The sequence below is a fragment of the Poromitra crassiceps genome, assembly GCF_964638095.1.
Source record: "Poromitra crassiceps genome assembly, chromosome: 1".
Classification (NCBI taxonomy): Eukaryota; Metazoa; Chordata; class Actinopteri; order Beryciformes; family Melamphaidae; genus Poromitra; species Poromitra crassiceps.
Genome location: NC_139623.1, coordinates 92,285,046 through 92,306,226, shown reverse-complemented (window position 1 = coordinate 92,306,226; position 21,181 = coordinate 92,285,046). Strand labels below are relative to the sequence as shown.

Below are 21,181 nucleotides of genomic sequence, written 5' to 3'. Positions count from 1 at the left end.
TCTGTCAGCTCCAACCAGTATGGCTGCCAGTCTCCCCTCACATTCTCCTCTTATGCATTGTACTGCTGCCACATGATTGGCTGAATGCATGATTGCATGAATAAGCAGGATAACAGGTGTTCCTATTAAAGTGCTCAGTGAGTGTATGTCTGCTGTGTCTGTGGTTGGTAGTGTGTATATATCCAGCTGTTTGTATGAAGTTGTGGGACATCTGTCCCAAATAGAATGTAATGTAACAGGAAGAATAAGAAACAGTTTTCCCATGACATAATCCTTAAATGATGTGCTAAGAGCTGTGCTTTTTTACTCATGAGAACAACATGGTGGTTGTGTGTCCAGGCGTCTCTGGCAGCATGTGACGGCCTCGCTGAAGGCAGGAAACATGGACGCCGCCACGGAACACAAACACCGCCTGGAGGAGCGGCAGCGCAGCGAGGGCAAACAGAGAGCTGCCACCAAGACACCGTGGAAACCCAAATACTTTATGAAGGAGGTGAGGAGACACACTTTATGAAGGAGGTGAGGAGACACACTTTATGAAGGAGGTGAGGAGACACACTTTCTCAGTGCAGGGCTCCCATGGCTCCTTCACATCCTTACAGTTTCTGAATTTGAGAAGAAGAAAAATAGTCAAGGCCTTGAAGGTTTTTGAAAATAGACATAAATAGATGTGGGTCATTGAAAGTGCTTGAATTTATATATTTTGTGCAAAAATAGAAATGGAAGTTATTTTGATTTTGTTTTTACTTAACACATTCACTGCCAGCCGTTTTTTTTTTTTTTACTGTAGGTAGGTTCTGCCAGAGGGTTTTTTTGAGGATTCTGGCTCATATTTCAAGACCCGAGGATTCTTTTCTGCTAAGATTTTGTGAACACACAATATCTCAAAAGAACTAATAGAATGTGTGCTTTCTCTGTCTAAAAGAGTTAGTTTGTAGAGTTAGTAGTTATGTAAGCATTAGCAGTTGAATACAGCATGGTTTCAGCGTCTGAAAAATTATTTTGAGATAAACGGCTTTTTGTGAAATTCGATAGAACAGTCACTTTAACCATTCATTTTTGGCATCAGTAAGACGTCAGACATCTAAACAATAGTTTTGAACAGTAATTTCCTCCATAACAGCAGGAAACACCCCTCTCATTCAAACTCCTCCCTCCGTGTGTGTTCTTCTTGGCTGCAGCGGGCATGTCACAAGCTCGTTTCTGCTGCTGTAACCTCGCGTCACCAGGCTCACTGCTTCTGCTGCTGCTGCCTGTCTGCTGGCGGCCGCTGTGCAAGTCTGGATCGGCTCGCTCGTTTCTTGTGGTTTGTGTTGAGAGCTTTGATGAAGCTTTTGCGATTCTGGTCTTATTTATGCTGCGTGTTTCAAAGTGTGTTCCACCCGTAATCTATTATGCAAATTTGCAATCCCGCACCGCCAGCAATCAGCGCGAAAACGAAAGCGTTTATCGCCAAACCATTTTCATGAGAATGGCTTCCTCACACATGCTTTTTGCTTGCCTTCCTCTAGTCTGGGAGAGCACTGTCGCCACTTAGTGGGTCGGTGGAATGGGTTGTACATGTTCGGTGGCTCCAATAATTATATAAGAGATGTAAAAGGGTTAGATGCACATCCCACAGTCAAAAAAATAATAATAATTTTTTTGACGTAAAAACACGTCATTGGCAGTCAACCGTTGGATTTAGTTTGACGTAAAAACACGTCATTGGCAGTGAACGTGTTAACAGGTAACACAGCACAGTTGATAAGTGTTCATACATTCAAGTCTTTTTAATTGTTGTCTGTGAGCTTAAAGCCTGATAGTTACATTATTCTCAGTGCTGTAATTGTACTAGACGCGCTCGATTCCTAGGCTCGCCCGCTGTGCGGGCTCGCTAGCCCGCCCTGCAGCTCGGCGACCTGGCCCTGCAGTTCACATACGCAACTTGGCCGCTGAGCTCGGCTGCTGCGTCGACTTGCCTGTTCTATTGGCGTCTGTGTTGCTCACAAACATTTTGTGAGTAATTTTGTTAAGGGCAATAACAATAACATTAGCCCTTAAGTTTACATGCGTGTGCGTGTGTGTGTGCTCCTTAAGTTTACATCCATCAGCCTCATGACATCACTAATGACATCATCAGTGTCTTATGACAGTAGTAGCCGTACTGTACTGCACTGCAGCTGCTACCGTCACATATGACTAATGTTCAATAGTATGTTTAATTAGGTATATGCTATTTGCACCTAACAGAATGTTATTATGTTTAACTATGTTTAAAGTATGTTCATGCCATTTGCACATATGGGCAGTGAATACGACTGTCTGTGGCATGTCTTACTGCTTTATTGCTTGTTGCCTCGTTTTTATTTATTTATCTTTTATTTTTTGCACTATGTTGTAACGGAGCCTATAGCACAAGAATTTCACACTTGATACTTGTACTACGGAGTGACAATAAAAATCTTGAATCTTGAATCTTGACATCACTGATGACCTCATCAGATGTCACAATGTTGATGTTACTGATGACATCAGTGATGTCACAATGCACAATTGCTCAAGTGACATCAATGATGACATCACTTATGACATCATCAGTGATTTATGATCATCAGTATATCACTGATGACAGAGCAGAGAACAGAGCCCACGCTCTGTGTGTATGTGTGTATGGATCTCGCGCGCTACGTGCGCTCGATTCCTAGGCTCGCCCGGTACACTCCAGCTCACCAAGCTGGCCCTGCAGCTTGGTGAGCTGCAGGGCAGCTTGGTGAGCTGCAGGGCCATCACTGATGATGTCACAGTGGGATTTATGACATCACAGTGGGATTTATGACATCACGGATTATGTCACAGTAGGATTTATGACATCGCAGTCATCACAGTGTGACAGAGAAATAACAGACAGAGCCCTAGCTCCCATTTATATAATGCAGCTCGCATTCGCAGCTCGGCCGTTGGGATTTATGACATCACAGTGGGACAATCACAGTGGGACAGAGAAACAAACAGACAGAGCCCTAGCTCCCATTTATATAATGATGATGATGATGATGATGATATACTAGTGATCTCGTGCACGATTCCTACAGTAGGCTCACCCACTACGTGGCCTCACCCGGCCTGCAGCTCGCCCAGCTGGCCCTGCAGCTTGCATACACAGCTCGGCCGCTGCGCGGCCTCACCCTGGCTGCTCCTTGATGGCATACTTCAGGGATGCTGGATCACATGTCCTGGAGCTGGCAACATTCAGCTGTCCATGGCTGAAGACGGGGGTCTGAAGCCAGACTCCCACTTTTTTTGTGTGACATCACTGATCACTGATGATGTCATAGTGGGATTTATGACATCACTGATGATGTCACACATCACTGGGATTTATGACATCACTGATGATGTCACAGTGGGATTTATGAAGAAGAAAACAAAATAGAAAAAGGAGCTTCTTGGATATTAGGAGGATATTACTAACAATGTACATCTTCAAACAAAATCACGGGCAACAAGATAACCAAAAAGACATATCTAATAGCCTCAAAATGCATGTTGTGCTTCAGGTACTCACCACGAGATAAGATATTAATCCAAATGTGGAGAAATTATATTTTTTTAAGGTAAATACATAGCCGGAATTACTTTCTAAACATTGCCGCCACGCATGCACGACATACAGCGCATGCGGTGTGTACAGCGGAAGCGCTCTTTACAGGCAAACAAGGAAGTAACTCGATGTGGGGACTTACTCAGAAAATAACATTTCACGTATCTATGGATTAATATTTCATCTCGTAGTGAGTACCCGAAGCACAACATGTATTTTGGCGCCATTAGATCTGTGTTTTTGAACGGGTGTACCACTGGCCTCCATTCTAAGGCAATACTTACCAACTTCACGACTGTAGCTGACTGCCCTGACAGTGACGGTAAAGGCATGGTGTACCTTGGTTATGTGGGGGGGATATGGCAAATGAGCTAAACTCCCGAAAAAGTGGCGTATCCCTTTAAATGCAAATAAAACAGCTAACAACTTTGGTTATGTTTTGGCAAGTACAACTTGGTTAAGGTTATGCTTATGGTTTGGGTTAGGCTTAAATAACAAAAATGTTAAATGTAACTTACGGTTGACGGTTAATGTAGACTTTTGAAATGTCGGGACGTGAACATGGCTCCCCGGCAAGTGCTTACACCCTCCTTCGCCCCCGACCACAATGTTCCTTCTGGCCACTGTTTCAGAAATGTTGATATTCTACGTATCCGTGGATTGCAGAAACATACAGTACAATGCCAATGTTTTATTCCGGTGACCAGGTTGCTATATCCTGTGTGTGTGTGTGTGTGTGTGTGTGTGTGTGTGTGTGTATGTGTGTGTGTAGGGTGAGGGCTGGGTGTACCACAACCCCCTGTGGAAAACCCACTGACCAGGAGCCTGGCGTGCAGCTGTCCGTCCCCCGAGGGCAGACGGGGCCGATGGGAGGGGAGGGCCTTCCAGCCTTCAGAGGAGGAGGTGAAAACGGACAGATGAGACTTTTCTGTGGGAGGTGCCAAAGACGAGCAGTTACAGAAACAGATGAGCGAGTGAGAGGCGGGCTCACTGCGTCCCTGTGTCCAATCAGAAACATGTCTGCTCCCCACTGGTGAGCCGAGGTTTTACATAAGCGCCGCCATTTTGGAGATTATTCGGATGGGACAGAAGTAGAGTTATACTGACTAGAATGGGACAGTTCTATCCAAATACCAGAAGAACATGTACACATACTACTGCCCCTCCCACTTTTTAGTTGTTTGCACAATGTACTGAACAGTGGCGCTGGTCACAGGAGTTTTTTGCACAATCCAATGTATAATTTAGAGTGTGAACAGCAAAGTATAAAGAGTGTGCACTGTGTGTGTGTGTGTGTGTGTGTGTGTGTGTGTGTGTGTGTGTGTGTGTGTGTGTAAAGAGTGTGCACTGTGTGTGTGTGTGTGTGTGTGTGTGTGTGTGTGTGTGTGTGTGTGTGTGTGTGTGTGTGTGTGTGTGTGTGTGTTTATGTGTGTTTGTAAGAGTGAATGAAGGAGTGATCTACTGTATTTAGCCACTTTGAAAAACATCCCTGCCCTGCGCACATTGGGTCGAACACATAGAGAGCAATATAGAATGTAGATTTCATTTCCACAAGCTTTTTTTTTGCAGGGGGAAACGATATTGTACCTGAACTCTTCCTTCATATTCATGTGGGGGAAAAGCTCCATCCTTGAGCTACATACATTTATCACATTAAGGTTAGCTTTCACTGACATACCAGCAGTTCATCCCACCCACCCCAGTGAAAACCTTCAATCAACCATTATGTTTAAACTATGTAAACCATGCCCACACCGTGAGAACCTGTGCTTTTTATTTAGTAGCACATTAATTTTAAAGCGGTAAATCTCCCTCTCGTTCTCTGTTACAATTTGAGCCAACATTTTGAGAAACATTGGCTTTAGGATTAAAGCTAAATCGATACTCGCCTGTACTGTAGATACAAGAAAGCACATTAGGACACAATCAACATGCTGATTTCATCCACAGCCGTCTGGATGCAGTGATGTCTTAACCCACACTTCACCATGCTGTCAATCATTTTTAGCATCCAAGATGTCCAAACATGTCCTTACATTTGTCTAATTAGCATTGTTTTCATATAAGATGCTGGCATCACATAGTTTACCTATCTCAAAGAATTATACACACCTCAACTACCACTACAGTAAGCCACTATTACAGAAAAAAGAAAAATGTTTATCTCTGAATAGTTAGTAGACTGCACATTAGAGTTTTAGAAGTAAAACAAATATTCAAAGGAGGCAGAAATCATCTCATTGGTCACAGTAAATCTCAATAGGTGGAGAACCACAGTTTCTCCAAGTACTGAAGCAGCCCAATGAAAACTGCTCTGCCTCCAAGAAATGTTTGTAAAATTAAAACTCCAATCTGCTAGTAGACTCCACGGTTTCATAAAATAAAGCAGCCAATCAAGGTGTCATCAAGGTGTTTTGACCCTCCATGAGCGTATAACATTACAAAGTCTTGTATGTTGAACACAGACGGATCATACGTCATGGTTTATATGTGAATGAATGCCGTGTGTGTGTGTGTGTGTGTGTGTGTGTGTGTGTGTGTGTGTGTGTGTGTGTGTGTGTGTGTGAGAGAGAGATGGATAAGCACTGTAGTACACTTTGTAGATACAACTGTGAGTGAGGTATGAACTAACTCAGCTGGATGATTATCTTTGTCCAATGGATTACAATAGTCTGGTGCTTATTGGAGTCTCAGACTGCGAAATGTTCACGTACTTGTTTAAAGTACTTGTTTAAAGTACACTAACTCTCATGTTTCTGATTGAAATGTTCACGTACTTGTTTAAAGTACACTAACTCTCATGTTTCTGAGTTTAAAGTACACTAACTCTCAGGTTTCTGAGTTTAAAGTACACTAACTCTCATGTTTCTGATTGACCATCTCAATATGTAAGCCGCTGGCCTCCTAAAAATCATCTCCACATTGAAAACATCTTTATTTCTCTATTTTGAATCAGTGGCAGAGACAGTTTTAGTGCTAAGGTGATTTGGAAAATGATTATTTTTAAATGTCAGTTCATTTGCAACATGAATGTGTCTAGTGGGCACTGGGCAGCACTGCAGAGTCACCATTGAGCTTTGACCAACCAAATAAACAACCATAAACACCTTGTCCTGTTCACCCGGCCGTATAGAGAACAAACCTATGCAACACTTGACTGTAGAAGGTCGTCTCGAGATACTGGGGCAGGGGAGGGGATTTAACTAGATCTGTATTTGTTTAAAATAAAGATCTGTTGTGACGATCACACAGTGGCCTCCTGTCTGCTTTTCTTTGGTGCATGGCTACTTTTTCTCAGGTAGTATAAACATACATCCATAATAATAAGGTCTGCTGAGTGACAACAAAGCAGTTGAGACCAACTTTTATGAAGGAACGGGCTAAGAGGAAGGACGTGGATGACCCCATTGCCATGGATGATGTCACGTGTGATTGGCTGTCTTGGGTCTTGGGCTGTTTTGAGTCTCTGTCAGTGAATTAATCATAACAATACTGTAGGAGGCAAGGTTATTATAGTTAACTAAACTAAAAACTAAAACTAGGTGTGGAGAAAACCCATTTTGCTTAAGTTAAATAAAAATAAAAACAAACTGAAATGATATTGTTTTAGTCTTTGTCAATTTGGACAAAATGTGTCAACACAACAAGCATGAGGAGGCATCATGGGCGGAGTTAATGGGGCATCACAGGTATCTCTTTGCTAAAGCCGTGACGGGGGGGCCTCTGACAGGGCCTTGCTGCAGCCGCCCCCTCCCTCTGGAATGCCCTCCCCAGTCACATCTGACAGGCCAAAACTCATTGTCTTTCATACTCATATGTCATCTTAAAAAAAAAGCCTTCAAAACCCACCTTTTCAATGTTGCTTTTGACCTATAATATTTTTTTCTCTCTTTCTCATCTATTTTAATATTTTCTCTCTTTATTAAAGTTGCTTTATCCTGTGTTTGTAAAGTGTCTTTGAGCGTGGCCAAAAGCAACAGTGAACAGTGAAGCACTATATAATATACATTACATTACTTTATTATTACTAACATTATTATAACATTATTAATGTTCTGTAATTCTACTCATATTCTAATATTTCTTATATTTCCATTCTTATACTTATTAAACAATAATTACTCTCTGATTAATAACACTAACAATAATAATAAAATAATAATAATGATTTTATTATTATTAGTACACTGTAGTAGTAGTAGTAGCAGCTTATTATTATTATTAATACTTTATTATTCAGAGACTAATTGTTGTAATTATTGTACATTAATTATTCATCTAAATCTGGTTTCAAACGGCAAAAAAAAACAGCCAAAAATGTTCACCGGCGACCAAAGTCAAGTCAAGTCAAGTCAAGTCAAGTTTATTTGTATAGCCCTAATTCACAAGCATGTCCCAGAGGGCTTCACAGAAAATATGTCTAGCTAATTCTAGCTGACACAACAGTAGCAAATCACAGTAGTAATGATAACACATTGAACAATTGATAGAGAAATATAGAAAATATAGAAATATAGGATAGAGCAGAGGAGAGAGCAGGAGATGGGAGGGAGAGCAGGGGGAATGTGAGAGAGGAGAGAACAGGAAAGTGATGAGGTGGGGAGGGAATGGGAAATGTTGGGGAGTAGAGGAGGTGGGGAAGGAGGAGGGGGAAAGAGGAGAGAGCAGGAGGGGGGAGGGAGAGCGGGGGGATGTGGGGGAGGAGAGAGCAGGGAGAGAGGAGGTGGGGAGGGATTGGGAAATGTGGGGGAGGAAAGAACAGAGAAGGAGAGGTGGGGAAGGGGGAAAGAAAGATAATGGGTGCCATGCTTTAAAATAGAATGGATGCCATGCTTTAGAATAGTGGGGAGGGGGGGGGGGGGGTTGGGAAGGGGAGGAGGTGGGGAGGGAGAGCAGGGGGAGTATGAGAGAGTATATGGAGAGAACAGGGAAAGGAGGGCTAGCTGACACAACAGTAGCAAATTACAGTAGTAATAATAACACATCGAACAATCATATGATAGATAAATATAGAAAATATGGAAATATAGGATAGAATGGGTGCCACGCTTTAGGGTAGAGTGGGTGCCATGCTTTAGAATAGTGGGGGAATAGTGGGGGAGGAGAGATCAGGAAAGGGAGGAGGTGGGGAGGGTGCAGGGGAGGGAGAGCAGGGGGAATGTGCGAGAGGAGAGAGCAGGAAGTGGCAGGGAATGGGGAATGTTGGGGAGGAGAGGAGGTGGGGAAGGGGGAAAGAGGAGAGAGCAGGAGAAGGGAGGGGGAGAGCGGGGGAGGAGAGAGCATGGAAAGGGAGGAGGTGGGGAGGGAATGGGAAATGTGGGGGAGGAGAGAACAGGGAGGGAGAGGTGGGGAAGGGGGAAAGAGAAAGAGAATGGGTGCCATGCTTTTGAATAGAATGGATGCCATGCTTTAGAACAGTGGGGGGGGGGAGTTCAGGAAGGGGAGGAGATGGGAAGGGAGAGCAGGGGGAGTATGAGAGAGAGTATGTGGAGAGAACAGGGAAAGGAGGGGATGCCATGCTTTAGAGTAGAAGGAATGGCATGCTTTAGAGCAGGGATACTCAACTTGCTTTGCCCGGGGGCCACTTTTGTGAAATGATAGGAGGCCAGGGGCCAGTTAATAAACAAACTATATACATTTTTCTGTAGCGGATTGTAGTTTTTGGGGGTGTCAGCCGGAGTTTAGTCTGACAATGTTGTGCACACCAGATAGTTAGTTAGGTTAAGTTAGTTGGGTTAAGTACATACATAAGTGCCTGGGTAGCGAGCAGATGTCGGTATTTGACAATTTAACTGGAGCTCAGCCAAACTTTATTTCACATTAGTTATTATTGTGAATTAGATTCTAATTCACAATGAAAACTAACGTGAAATTATTAGGAAATGGTCGGGGGGCCACTCTGCACCCTGTCGCGAGCCGCATCTGGCCCCTGGGTCGCAAGTTGAGTATCACTGCTTTAGAGTGTGAGAAAGGAGAGAGCAGGAAAAGGGGGGAGAAAATCTGACAATCTGACTACTCTAGACATTAACCGGAACTAACTAGGACACAGAGAATCTAGCTAATCTACAGCCTAGTCTGGCCTGTCCTATTCTGCTTTAGTCTGATTTTACCCTGAACACTATAACAGGTCTACAGCCTACAGTTAGGCTGTAGCTAATCTATCGCCTAACCTAAGCTATTCTAACCTACCGGCAACCCTCGACCAGTGATGGAGAGCACCGAAGCTCCCCACCCCGGCCCCCGCCCCCACACACATAAGGCGTGGGAGAGAAGGCCAGGCCGGGACACAGCGGAGCCCCCCTCCATCCCCAGTGCACGCAAGGAAAACTTTCCACCACATGGATTGCCTCAGTGACTTGTTGGCTGAGGAGGAACCTTGTGAGGGCCGATGTACTGTAGGGGCCCAGCTATGGACTCCCCTCAGGGACAGGCAGAGAAGATGCCGGGCTAAACAATTGACAGAGTTTCAGATTATGGAAATAAAATTTACAAAAGAACAGAAAATTGAAAATGTAAATAAGAGTCCAACAAAAGGAATACGAAAATGTAGTCTCTAAATGATCCTAAGATCAGGGAAGAGAGTTGAAAGTGTAAAAAGTAGAGTCCAAAAAGAAATAGAAAATATAGTCTTTAAGTGTTCGTAAGTTCAGGGAATACTAGCTAATTAGCTATAGGTGAAAAAGGGGTAAAAAGATTGGGAGTTCCACGAGGGTGATCTGAGGGATCCATGAGTCCGCATTGGTGACATCGACCAAGAAGAGAGGAGGGGAGGATAGGGGTCGGTGGTGATGATGAGGCCAGGGGAAGGGGGGAGGGTGTCAGGCAGGCGAAGGAGTAGTGGGCCCAGACTGACGACAAGTGGCTGGGACGATGATGACCAAAGGTTGCCGCCAAAGTCCCCCCCCTTGCAGCCCTGTCTGGTGGCCCCCACAAGTATAAAAGTCAAACTCCGCCTATGGGAGGCATTGGTGCATACGGTGCATACCGCCATACCGGTATGTTTATTGAGACTGGGATGTCTGCATGATGACTGTGAGTCAACTGCCTTCACAAAGTGTTGTTTGTATTGTAATACCTATTCTGAACTTCTTAAATCTGCCCCTGACAAATAGCCCCATAAAATAATAAGAATAATACTCAAACTCTCAACAATTAAACAAAAATGTAACATTTTTAAACAACCAAAACGTAAAAGATAAATAAATAGCAGATTTTTTGTGTGTGTGTGTGTGAAATGTTCTATGGTCTCTCCTGATTCTAGATATAGCTGAATCGCTTGATTTCATCAAGTAACACTATTTTTATAAATTTATATATTATATTTTACAAAATGTCTATGGGAAAATAAATGGTGGATGAAATTTCTTGGTGTGCATGCTGGACGAGGAAGTGATGTTGACTTATTTGGAAAGTACTACTTGAATGCACTGAACGTTTCTATGCACATAGGAGAGCAATCTACACCAGTGGTTCTCACACTTTTTCACGTCAAGCCAAGGACCTGTAAACTGACACAAATTAGCCCATTGACCCCCATTTGATTTTTCCCAGAGGCCTCATCTGATAAGAATTTTGAATTGTGTTGTCTTTAAAAGAAAACAAGGTATTTACAAGACATACATTACTCTCATACTCCATATCTCATATCCCCCACAAAGAACAAAAACAACAATAACAAAACAAAACAAGAAAATGACATAAAATACAATAGTCATGTGACATCGTGGAGGCATACGTAAAAAGTTAGTCAATAGAGTAATGAGGGTTGAGCCCACTCCAAACAATAAGGGGTCCTGGTTGACTTCAAAACACAACACATCATCCAGGTATGCTATGTTTGAATATCAACCAGAATAAACAAGAACAAACAAGACTATTAGACAAACAAAACAAAAACAATGCACTCAGCTCCTACCATGATTAGCCTACTGACACTGTGGTAAAAAGTTCTTAAAGTCAAACTCTGTATGTGATTGCCAGATTTGTGAGAAGTCTGAGGATCTGCCTTTATTCTTATAATAAATGTTGTCCAACGTATGGTAACTAAGAATTTAGCTTTTAGATGTTTTATTACAGAAAGTGCATGCAACCTGCCATGACCAAAATAATCATACATTCAGTCATTGTGTTACTTATGGATGGAATTATAGTGAAAATAAATTATTCCCCTTTTTTGCTGGGGACCCCTGAAACCCCCTCAAGGACACTAATTTGAGAACCACTGTTCGACATAATACTCAGCTGCTCTAGTGTGTGAATGTGCTGCCATATGCTGGACAGAATGAGGCAGCACCATTACTAAAGGGGGATGAAACCTCAATCTTCTGATCCAAAGTCAGGCGCCTTATCGTGGCTCTCAAACTGGGGTACGTGTACCCCTAGGGGTACAGTACATGGAGGCACTACAGGGGGCACTTGAGAGAAAGGGGAAAATGGAAAAATGCAAGAATAAATCATGACAATACATTTTAATAAATCTGCTCACAAGGCACTATTATTGCAACTCATTCACTCAATTTTTTATTTTGTAATGTTATATTCTTCAAACAGTGGGTTACTTTTCATTCATTGGATTCTATTGCAGTTTTCTAAGCAACGTGTTCTAGTCGGGTAAAGGGGGTGAGAAATCAGGGAAAGGGGGTATAGTGGAGCAGATACAGTAAGGTCCTTTATGGAAGAAGGTATTGTGCATTTTATGACTAAAGCATGAAAGTTTCAGCATATCATCTACTGTACACACCTCAAGGTTTTATTTCAGAAGTGGAGGCACTTTGTATCTGACCTCTGGTGACCTTGAGAGGTCATTGACCTCAGCATTGCATTTTTCCAGTTTTTGCCCCATCACTGCATTATAATCACTAGTGCAGTGCCCGTTCCCCCATTCACCACCTCCCCACACGGGGCTATAATAGTTTAAGTAACGAGTGAAGTCCAGATGCAAAGTGATGTTTGATGGGGGGGGGGGGGGGGGGGGGGGGGGGCTCATGTCAGTAGGGGGGATTCAGCTGAGTTCAGGGGGAGGTACGGTTTGTGGGGGGTGTTGGTAGGGTCCTCGGTGGAACGGGCGGTAACGCTTTAGAATACAGCCCGCAAATAAGCATGTAGTTATAGTATAACAACGGGGTTTAGGGCTGTAGTTATAGTCTAACTACGGGGTTTAAGGAGTGAATTATAAGATCTGTACTTATAGTCTAACTACGGGGTTTAAGGAGTGTAGTTATAGTATAACAACGGGGTTTAAGGAGTGTAGTTATGGTATAACAACAGGGTTTAAGGAGTGTAGTTATGGTATAACAACGGGGTTTAAGGAGTGTAGTTAGAGTATAACAACGGGGTTTAAGGAGTGTAGTTAGAGTATAACTACGGGGTTTAAGGAGTGAAAAAATACTTTAACTAAAGGGTAACAAGATCTGTACTTATAGTCTAACGACGGGGTCGCGGGCTGTATTATGAAGCAGGGGACAAATGTTTGTACTTATAGGCTAATTACGGGGTACCACACTGTACTTACAGTACTATAACTACACTCCTTAAACCCTGTTGTTATACTCTTAACTAGACTCCTTAAACCCCGTTGTTATACTCTAACTACACTCCTTAAACCCCGTTGTTAGACTATAACTACACTCCTTAAACCCCGTTGTTATACTCTAACTACACTCCTTAAACCCCGTTGTTATACTCTAACTACACTCCTTAAACCCCGTTGTTATACTCTAACTACACTCCTTAAACCCCGTTGTTATACTCTAACTAGACTCCTTAAACCCCGTTGTTATACTCTAACTACACTCCTTAAACCCTGTTGTTATACTCTAACTACACTCCTTAAACCCCGTAGTTACCCTGTAAGTACAGTGTGGTACCCCGTAATTAGCCTATAAGTACAAACATTTGTCCCCTGCTTCATAATACAGCCCGCGACCCCGTAGTTAGACTATAAGTACAGATCTTGTTACCCTCTAGTTAAAGTATTTTTTCACTCCTTAAACCCCGTAGTTAGACTATAACTACACTCCTTAAACCCCGTAGTTATACTCTAACTACTCTCCTTAAACCCTGTTGTTATACTATAACTACACTCCTTAAACCCCGTAGTTATACTCTAACTACACTCCTTAAACCCTGTTGTTATACTCTAACTACACTCCTTAAACCCCGTTGTTATACCATAACTACACTCCTTAAACCCCGTTGTTATACCATAACTACACTCCTTAAACCCCGTTGTTATACCATAACTACACTCCTTAAACCCCGTTGTTATACTATAACTACACTCCTTAAACCCCGTAGTTAGACATAAGTACAGATCTTATAATTCACTCCTTAAACCCCGTAGTTAGACTATAACTACAGCCCTAAACCCCGTTGTTATACTATAACTACATGCTTATTTGCGGGCTGTATTCTAAAGCGTTACCGAACGGGCTTTCAGGCCTTGTTGGTGAGGCTGATGGCGGATGGGAAGAAGCTGTTCTTGTGGCGAGAGGTTCTGGTCTTGACAGACCTCAGTGTCTTGCCGAGGGGGAGTTTTTGAAGAGCTCGTGGCCAGGGTGGGAGGAGTCAGCCATGATCTTACAAGACCGCTTCAGTGTCCTGGCTGCATGCATGTCCTGAAGGCATGGCAGGTTGCATCCAATCACCTTCTCAGCATAGCGGATGATGCGCTGCAGTCTGTTAATATCCTTGACAGTGGCAGCAGCGTGCCAGATGGTGAAGGCGGTGGTGGTGTAGAAGTGCACCATCGTTGCCTTTGGCACTTTGAATTTCTTTAGCTGCCACATGAGTATCCTCTGCTGTGCCTTCTTGATGAGAGCTCTGATGTTCAGCTCCAAGCCTCCACAGTGTTGACTGGGGAGTCACCCAGGGTGATGGGGGAAGGTGGGGCTGTGTTCCTCCTGTCAAGGAATCAAGAATCAAGGAAACTTTGTCATAGGCTATATGTAGCAGGCTACAATGAAAGTTAAAAGCCCCCCACAATGGATGAGTTGGTAGCAGCAGCTCTGTGAGTTCTGGTCTGGAAGGCTGGTCCACAGTGGCTGCTATCCCATCGCTTCCTTCACCCAGCCCCAATCAGAACGGCTTAGCAGCTCAGGGTCAGCCAGGTACTAAAGCTTTGCTCCAGACATTGGCCTGATCGGTGGCCGCTTCATGTGTTGCTCTAGCTCAGCCTTCGTTCTCCTGGATTTCTGAGTGAAGAGCTGTTTTCTTGCTTCATTCACCTCCATGGTGTCGCTCATCCGATCAGACATCAGCACTACAGGGTGCTCCAGCAGTGACTTGGACAGTTCACTCACATCACCTGACATCTGCATGAGCTCATTGAAGGCCTCGGTCACTTCAGGGAAAGCCTTTGTATCCCATTCAGTTTTTTTTCCCAGCCACTTCATGCCCACCATTCTGAAGCTGGTTTTGCACCAAGAGCAATCCACATTCTCTGGCTTGATCTTCCTAAACATAGCCACGGCCAGGACAACAATGTCAGTCTACAGTACAAATAGTCACCTTGCAAACCCTTCTGAACAGCATCCAATACTGTATGCAGAAGCAAGCGTGTAACTGCTTCTGTGTGAGAACATGAGTGAGGTCAGCTGATTCCCCTGAGAAAGAACAGACCTGGCATACTTGTAGGGAAGGGAATCAGGCAACCATGTCACATATCACCTCTATAATAAATGGCTTGTTATGAATATGAATACACTTGTTAACCTAAACCACATGATGGCACTGTAACCCATTCTCTAACAAACTATTTGGTTTAGTAGGCAAGTAAATGCATCCTGCGTACATTCTGAAGAAGTGACAAGACACAAAACATTATTTCAACCTCTTTATTCAAAAAGGCATGTTTCATTCTCACACCAGCATCCAGATCATTACAATTAATGGAAGAAACCTTGACTTAGAAAATCAAAACGAAATAAAATCCTTGCATTGCATGATAGGATGCCACGCTTGCTTTAGCCGCCGCAGCCTCCATCGCTCATGTAATAAATACACTCACAGTCTCAGTGGAGCCCCGGAAAACGAGAGGGTTTTCTGGTGGTTTAGCTGTTAAGGCCAATAAGATCCTCTCCGTGTGGACTCTGTTATGGTTGCATTCTTTTGATGAAAATCCCCTCACGCGACATAATCGAAAGCCGACTCACACAGGTTGGATATGTAAAGTTATATTTCAGAGGAGAAACTGAAAAAGGGGGATAAAAAGACACTCCAAAATCATAATGCATCAGCCATCTAGTAAGAAATATTCACTTGTATGCCACTGGTTGCATGACTACAGATACAGGCATCGACTTCAAATGAGTGATGTCACCGAGTAAGAAACACTCGAGGCATGACAGCATCTGACATTGATTCGAGCGCAACATTGCTTGAAGCTCTCTGAAAGCACATGGCCCCTTCCTTCAGCTTGGAAAAGAAGAGGCAGACAACTGAAAAAAGTGCAGAACGTCTAAACTCATCAGGTAATAAGCGCTGGGACCAGAATGACACACCTGACGGGCCATGGAAGGGGAGCGAGCCTCGGATTTTGACTGACAGTGGACAGAATGACAGCAGGTTCAGTGGAGGGACTTGACAGCTAGATGTTCACCAAACTGATCGCTACACCGTAGAATAGTTTCCCCCCTTTCGCCGTTTTCAAAAGGAAAGAATGTGCTTTTGTGCATTTCCAACAAACTGAGGAGAGCTGGAACTGTTTGAATGCTCGTCGGCACCCCGGGCCCTGGAAGCTAAAAGCAATTCAACTCAAGCAAATGAGCGCTGCACTTCAACTGGGTTTTTCAACAGTAGCAGACATGTGGAGTGTCCCCGAAGCATATGCTACGCACTGCCAGAAAAAAGGCTCGTTTTGAGTGGTTGTGGCTCCCAGATGATTTGCAGTCACTCGCAGTCTTCAGTTCAATTTAATTCCAGTCAAAGCAGGCGGTTCAGAGGCTGCAGCAAGTCACAGCTAAAATGTAAGTGATGGTTATAAACCTTTCAAAAGAATCCGCTCTTAAAACAAACATGGATTGCGCACCGCCTCCCATCTTAATATTACTCCCTCCTCGCGCTTATTGAAAAAGCAATCAATTTCTCCCCCTGAAACCCAGAAATACAAACTGCATGAAAAAAGGGGATGTTGTTTCCGATAGCTTGACTGATGTGAATTCCACATGTGTTGTGTGCAGATTGAAATGGATTATGTTGGACTGTGTGAGCAACATATTTGTACTCACCAGCAAGTTTAAAGCTGGCACCCCAGACATGAGATCAGTCACCAGTGAAAAGAAGTCACCTTCACGTTCACAGACAGAAGCCTGAGGTCAATGCTCCTCACAGTATAGAGGAAAGCCCCACAAAGAGGGACTCTCATCCAAAGAATAGTCAAAGTGCAATGTGGCCCAGTATGAGATCTTGTCTCCACACCATGCAGAAGAATCAGCTGCTCATGACTCCAAGTCACCTGGTTCCCTGTCACCAAGATTGGTCCACTTCAAGAGACGAGGACTGCTGATGGATACAGACTTGACATGATTTACCTAGACACTTGCTACTAGACATTTACTTGACATGACTTAAGAGTGGTGGTAAAGACCACTCTCAACCTACTAGGCTCTGTATGTTCTGGAACCTCTGGCCTAGAGAATAAAGAAGATTTTGATTGATTCTTCTTGTCATAATTAGGGGCCGGTATGTAGGAGCCATGTACTGTATGTGTTTTTTATTGTGTTTACTGCATCATTGTCGCTTATGGTAATTAGGGGCGTGGCAGATGGTTTGTTGCTTACGTGGGAGGTGTGGGATGAGTATCTTGATAACACTGGTTGCTCATTAGGGGTGGGAATCACAAGTTTGATCACGATGCGTTTCGATCTCGATTCATTTGACAACGATGCGATTTTTGCCGATATCACAAAGTCTGCCATGATGCAATTCAATTCAGGGGGCTGCAATCGATATTAGACGATATGTCCCACGATATGGGCCCAATCAGTTAAAAAAAAAGCAACTAAAATATCATTTGACAATTTTATTGTTGAGCTCTTAAGACATTTAAATGAAAAATAATCTATTCTTTTTAATAGGATTCCAAGATAAAAGTGTATGAATGATGGTGGTTCGGTTGAGCGCCAATGTGTGGCTGCCACGCTTCTGAACCACCGGTACGAATGGTGTGAACGAATAATGATTCTGTGTAAGCGCTTTGAGCCTTGGAAAGGCGCTATATAAATCCAATCATTATCATATTATTATTAATGTTTATTTCTTTTATGGCGGGTCATAGCGATTAATATCGATGTTTTCACTGTGGATCGATGCAGTCGAATTGTTGATCATTGAATCGATGCATCTTGCCACCCCTGTTGCTGATGCAGTCTGGTTAGGCAGAGGGGGTGAGTGGGGAGCCCTTACTTTCTGTTGACCGTAACACTATGATTTCACCACTTGGTTTTTCCATATCCAAACAGCATTGATGTATGTTGCTGGACTCATGTTTAGTCAAGGTGTTTGATTACCAACGACGAGTCAGTCAGCCTCTCAGCAGCTAACATTGGCGCTACAGCATTGTTCTGATCAATGTGTGCATTTGCTGACCTTGGGACAAACAAAAGGACAAGAAATGTTTTTGGATAAATAGGGCACATTAGCCCTGTGTGACGCTGGTCCCATGTCGGTTGAAGATCTGTCAACTTTCACACATCACAACCTCCTAATTCATGGACCTTGGTTCTTGACTTGGTTTCTCCAAAGCAGCTGAAACAAACTAATCTTATTCCTGACTTGAAACGGAACAGAGATGATGTTGGCGCTAAAAAGCTTTTGGGAAACACAGGACAGACTTGAATAGACTTGGTCCTAAATTAAGCTGTAAGCCCAGCAATAATAGGTGGATGAAGGGGGGCCACTTCTCCTTGTTAGTACAATGTACATGCATCCCTCCAGTTAATAAATCCTATGGAGAATGTATGTGGAAGCGACATCTGTTCCCCCATGGACAATTTGAATGAAAGGAAAAAGAAAACATCAGGCCTGGACTTCCCAAAGCATCTGAGCACCAACTCAGTTTTGTCAACTATCAATGGCTAAATTTGTGATACTTAGTGCTGTGATCGTTTTGGGAACCTGGCCTGACAGATGTTAAAGATGTGGTAATTGCTTACAGTGTAATCTAACAAGTGGGCTGGATTTACTTGCATATTACTTAGAGCCACATGGCCCTTGATTAAATTTAACGAGCGGGATGGTAGGCAGGTAAATTGCAGGTTTTTCTCACCTTTTCCAACAAAATTAACAGTTATGAAGTATGAGAATTGAATAACAAATACCAACAAGGGAAACCCTCCTTCAGTCCCATTAAGATCACCCTTTGCCTAGATATACTGTAGGTAATTCCTCGATTTCAACAGGAGCAGGGTATCGGCGATGAATTTGGGAGTTGGTACAACAGTAGTATACCATCTTATGTAGACTGTGCTACAGGGTTTTCTTTCTATCTGAACAGTGCAATACATGAAGCATTCCTGAACTCAGTCCCTCGTGGAAGGACAAGTCATCTCTCTCTCTCTCTGCCTCACATCACTCACCGGCACGTTCAAGTACAAAAAGAAATGCGAGTCAAAAGGTCAAAGTTCCTCAGGTTAAAACCAACGCTGGGAGGATCTCGGACTAGCCGACATCTCCCCCTCGACCCCTCCTTATCGGGTCAAAGGTCAGCCGGGGTTCAATGCGACCTCCCCATTTTTCCTAGGTGATGGTGGAATTTTGCGACCTGGACCTCCAGCCAACGACGCTCGGGGTGACAAGGGTCCGGAGAACCTCTGGTGTTCTTTACTCATCTTGATTGGTGGATTAACTTTGCTGCTTGTTGTCGTCGTCGAAAGTTTTTTTAATTTATTTTACGTAAGATTTTTCCTCCCTCTCATCCCCAGTGTGCCTCTGTTGGTGAAGGACGTTCTATAAAGATTTCTTGGTCAGTTTCTTGCCTTTCTTGAAGGCAAGCTTGTTCTTGATGTATCCACGCTTCCTCTTGGCAGTCTGGGGAGGGGGGAAAAGAACCAAAGAGACAGTCAAATGGAAGTCAAACCATATGTTGGCACTCATCACTAGACACTTAAGTTTTACAGTGGTTTGATCAAACATTTTCATGTCAAATAAAAGAGTACTGGAGCACACAGATCATCTTAAAAAGTATTTTTTGGTGCAGAAATCACTGTCGTTTTGAGAGCAGTGTATTGTGCTGTCGAAACGTCAGCAATTTATTTGATGTTGCTGTCTGATCCTGGCATCTTTTAGTGTGTAAACTCAAATTTTTAGATATGTCTAAAGCAAGACTAAAGACAGTAGAAATCCTTGCGTCCAGATGGCGCGTTTCCATTCTAAAAAGGCTCTTACACCAAAGGAATAATTTGCAAGTGTTGACTCTGTAGTTGACAGTGTGCCAACTACAGAGCCAAGTTAGACTAGTCGTACCTTTTTGGAGGTGTACTTCTGCTTGGTGGAGTCTGTGGTTCGGAGCTTGTGCTCCACAGGGTCTCTGTTCTCCAGCTTCTTGACCTTGTAGATCCTGACCAGCCAGTGTTCTGAAGTGAAGGCTTCCTCCAGGTGCTTCAGCTTGATGTCCTTGTTGCCGATCTCGGCGTTGCGTGTCCGGTCGAAGCCCGGCGGCGTCCGGAAGTCCAACTTGACAGAAATGATGAGAGGCAAAATCTAAGTTCTGTTTGTGGATTTGAAACTAGACCTTTGAGGTCATCACCATGACTTCTTTGTAAGCAACTACAAAGTGTACATTTCCAGTAATAATATCAATAATAAAAGACATACCTGCATCTCTCCAAAACGGTAGTAAGACATTTTGTACATAAGGCAGTTGAGGAGGGTGGGGGAGCCGGCTTTATCCACTCTGAACTCTCCCTGGGGGGTAAAGTAGTCACTTTCCTGTGGGGAGGGATGAAGGAGAAAGACAGATGGTGGAGAAATTAGCAAACTGACACATTCTGATCAACAATTTCATTTTATTTTGCAGCCACACCAACTGCCTATCTTTCCCCCCAGCAGAACTCAGAGGACATGAAACATTCATATAAATTTCATTTTGCAAAAATGTAACAAGCGTTAGATGGTCACCTTCATCAAATGTGCAGTGTGTTGTCTCTTTGAGGAAAAGGTAATTATTCGACAAAGTGACTTAAACGTGTGAGATCTCTCACCCTGATGTCCTTGGGGTGCTCCCCTTCTGCAATGCGCACCATCCACAGGAATTTGTTGATGTCATCGCCCGAGTAGCCAATCACACCTCCGAAGATGATCAGGACATAGTCGACATCCAGTGACCTCATGATTTCATAGGCTGCACTCTCATTAGATGACATAGCCTTGCCCACCTGAGGGAAAACAGAAAAATATAGATATAATGCTACATTTCAATTCAGTAGAACTTAAGTACCCATAAAGGACTATACATGTGCAACAGAATAAAACTAAAGAATAATAAAAAAAAAACAGTAAAAAATATGTCAATGTATTTTCTCTACAGGTGTAGCTGTATAACCTATGTCCACTTGGTGGTGCTATAGCCTAAGGCTACAAATCAAAACGAACTGTCTCTCA

The 21,181-nt window shown here is 43.3% G+C and overlaps 2 protein-coding genes across 2 annotated transcripts in view; one reads left to right on the top strand and one right to left on the bottom strand.

Moving 5' to 3' along the window:
* Window positions 1-4,400, top strand: part of LOC310800190 (oxysterol-binding protein-related protein 10-like) — a gene marked incomplete at both ends in the record, with an annotated part of 167,710 nt that extends 163,310 nt beyond the window's left edge. The window contains 2 exons of the mRNA XM_083662775.1: window positions 340-493; window positions 4,356-4,400. Of these exons, the coding sequence (XP_083518901.1) occupies window positions 340-493; window positions 4,356-4,400 (199 nt within the window). The remainder of the gene's footprint in view (window positions 1-339; window positions 494-4,355) is intronic.
* Window positions 4,401-15,434: 11,034 nt separating this feature from the next.
* Window positions 15,435-21,181, bottom strand: part of LOC310786400 (dolichyl-diphosphooligosaccharide--protein glycosyltransferase subunit STT3B-like) — a 118,539-nt gene continuing 112,792 nt past the window's right edge. The window contains exons 13-16 of the mRNA XM_083647606.1: window positions 20,782-20,955; window positions 20,396-20,509; window positions 20,045-20,254; window positions 15,435-19,609 (exon numbers count right to left, since the gene is read on the bottom strand). Coding sequence (XP_083503732.1) covers window positions 19,529-19,609; window positions 20,045-20,254; window positions 20,396-20,509; window positions 20,782-20,955 — 579 coding nt within the window. The 3' untranslated portion in view covers window positions 15,435-19,528. The remainder of the gene's footprint in view (window positions 19,610-20,044; window positions 20,255-20,395; window positions 20,510-20,781; window positions 20,956-21,181) is intronic.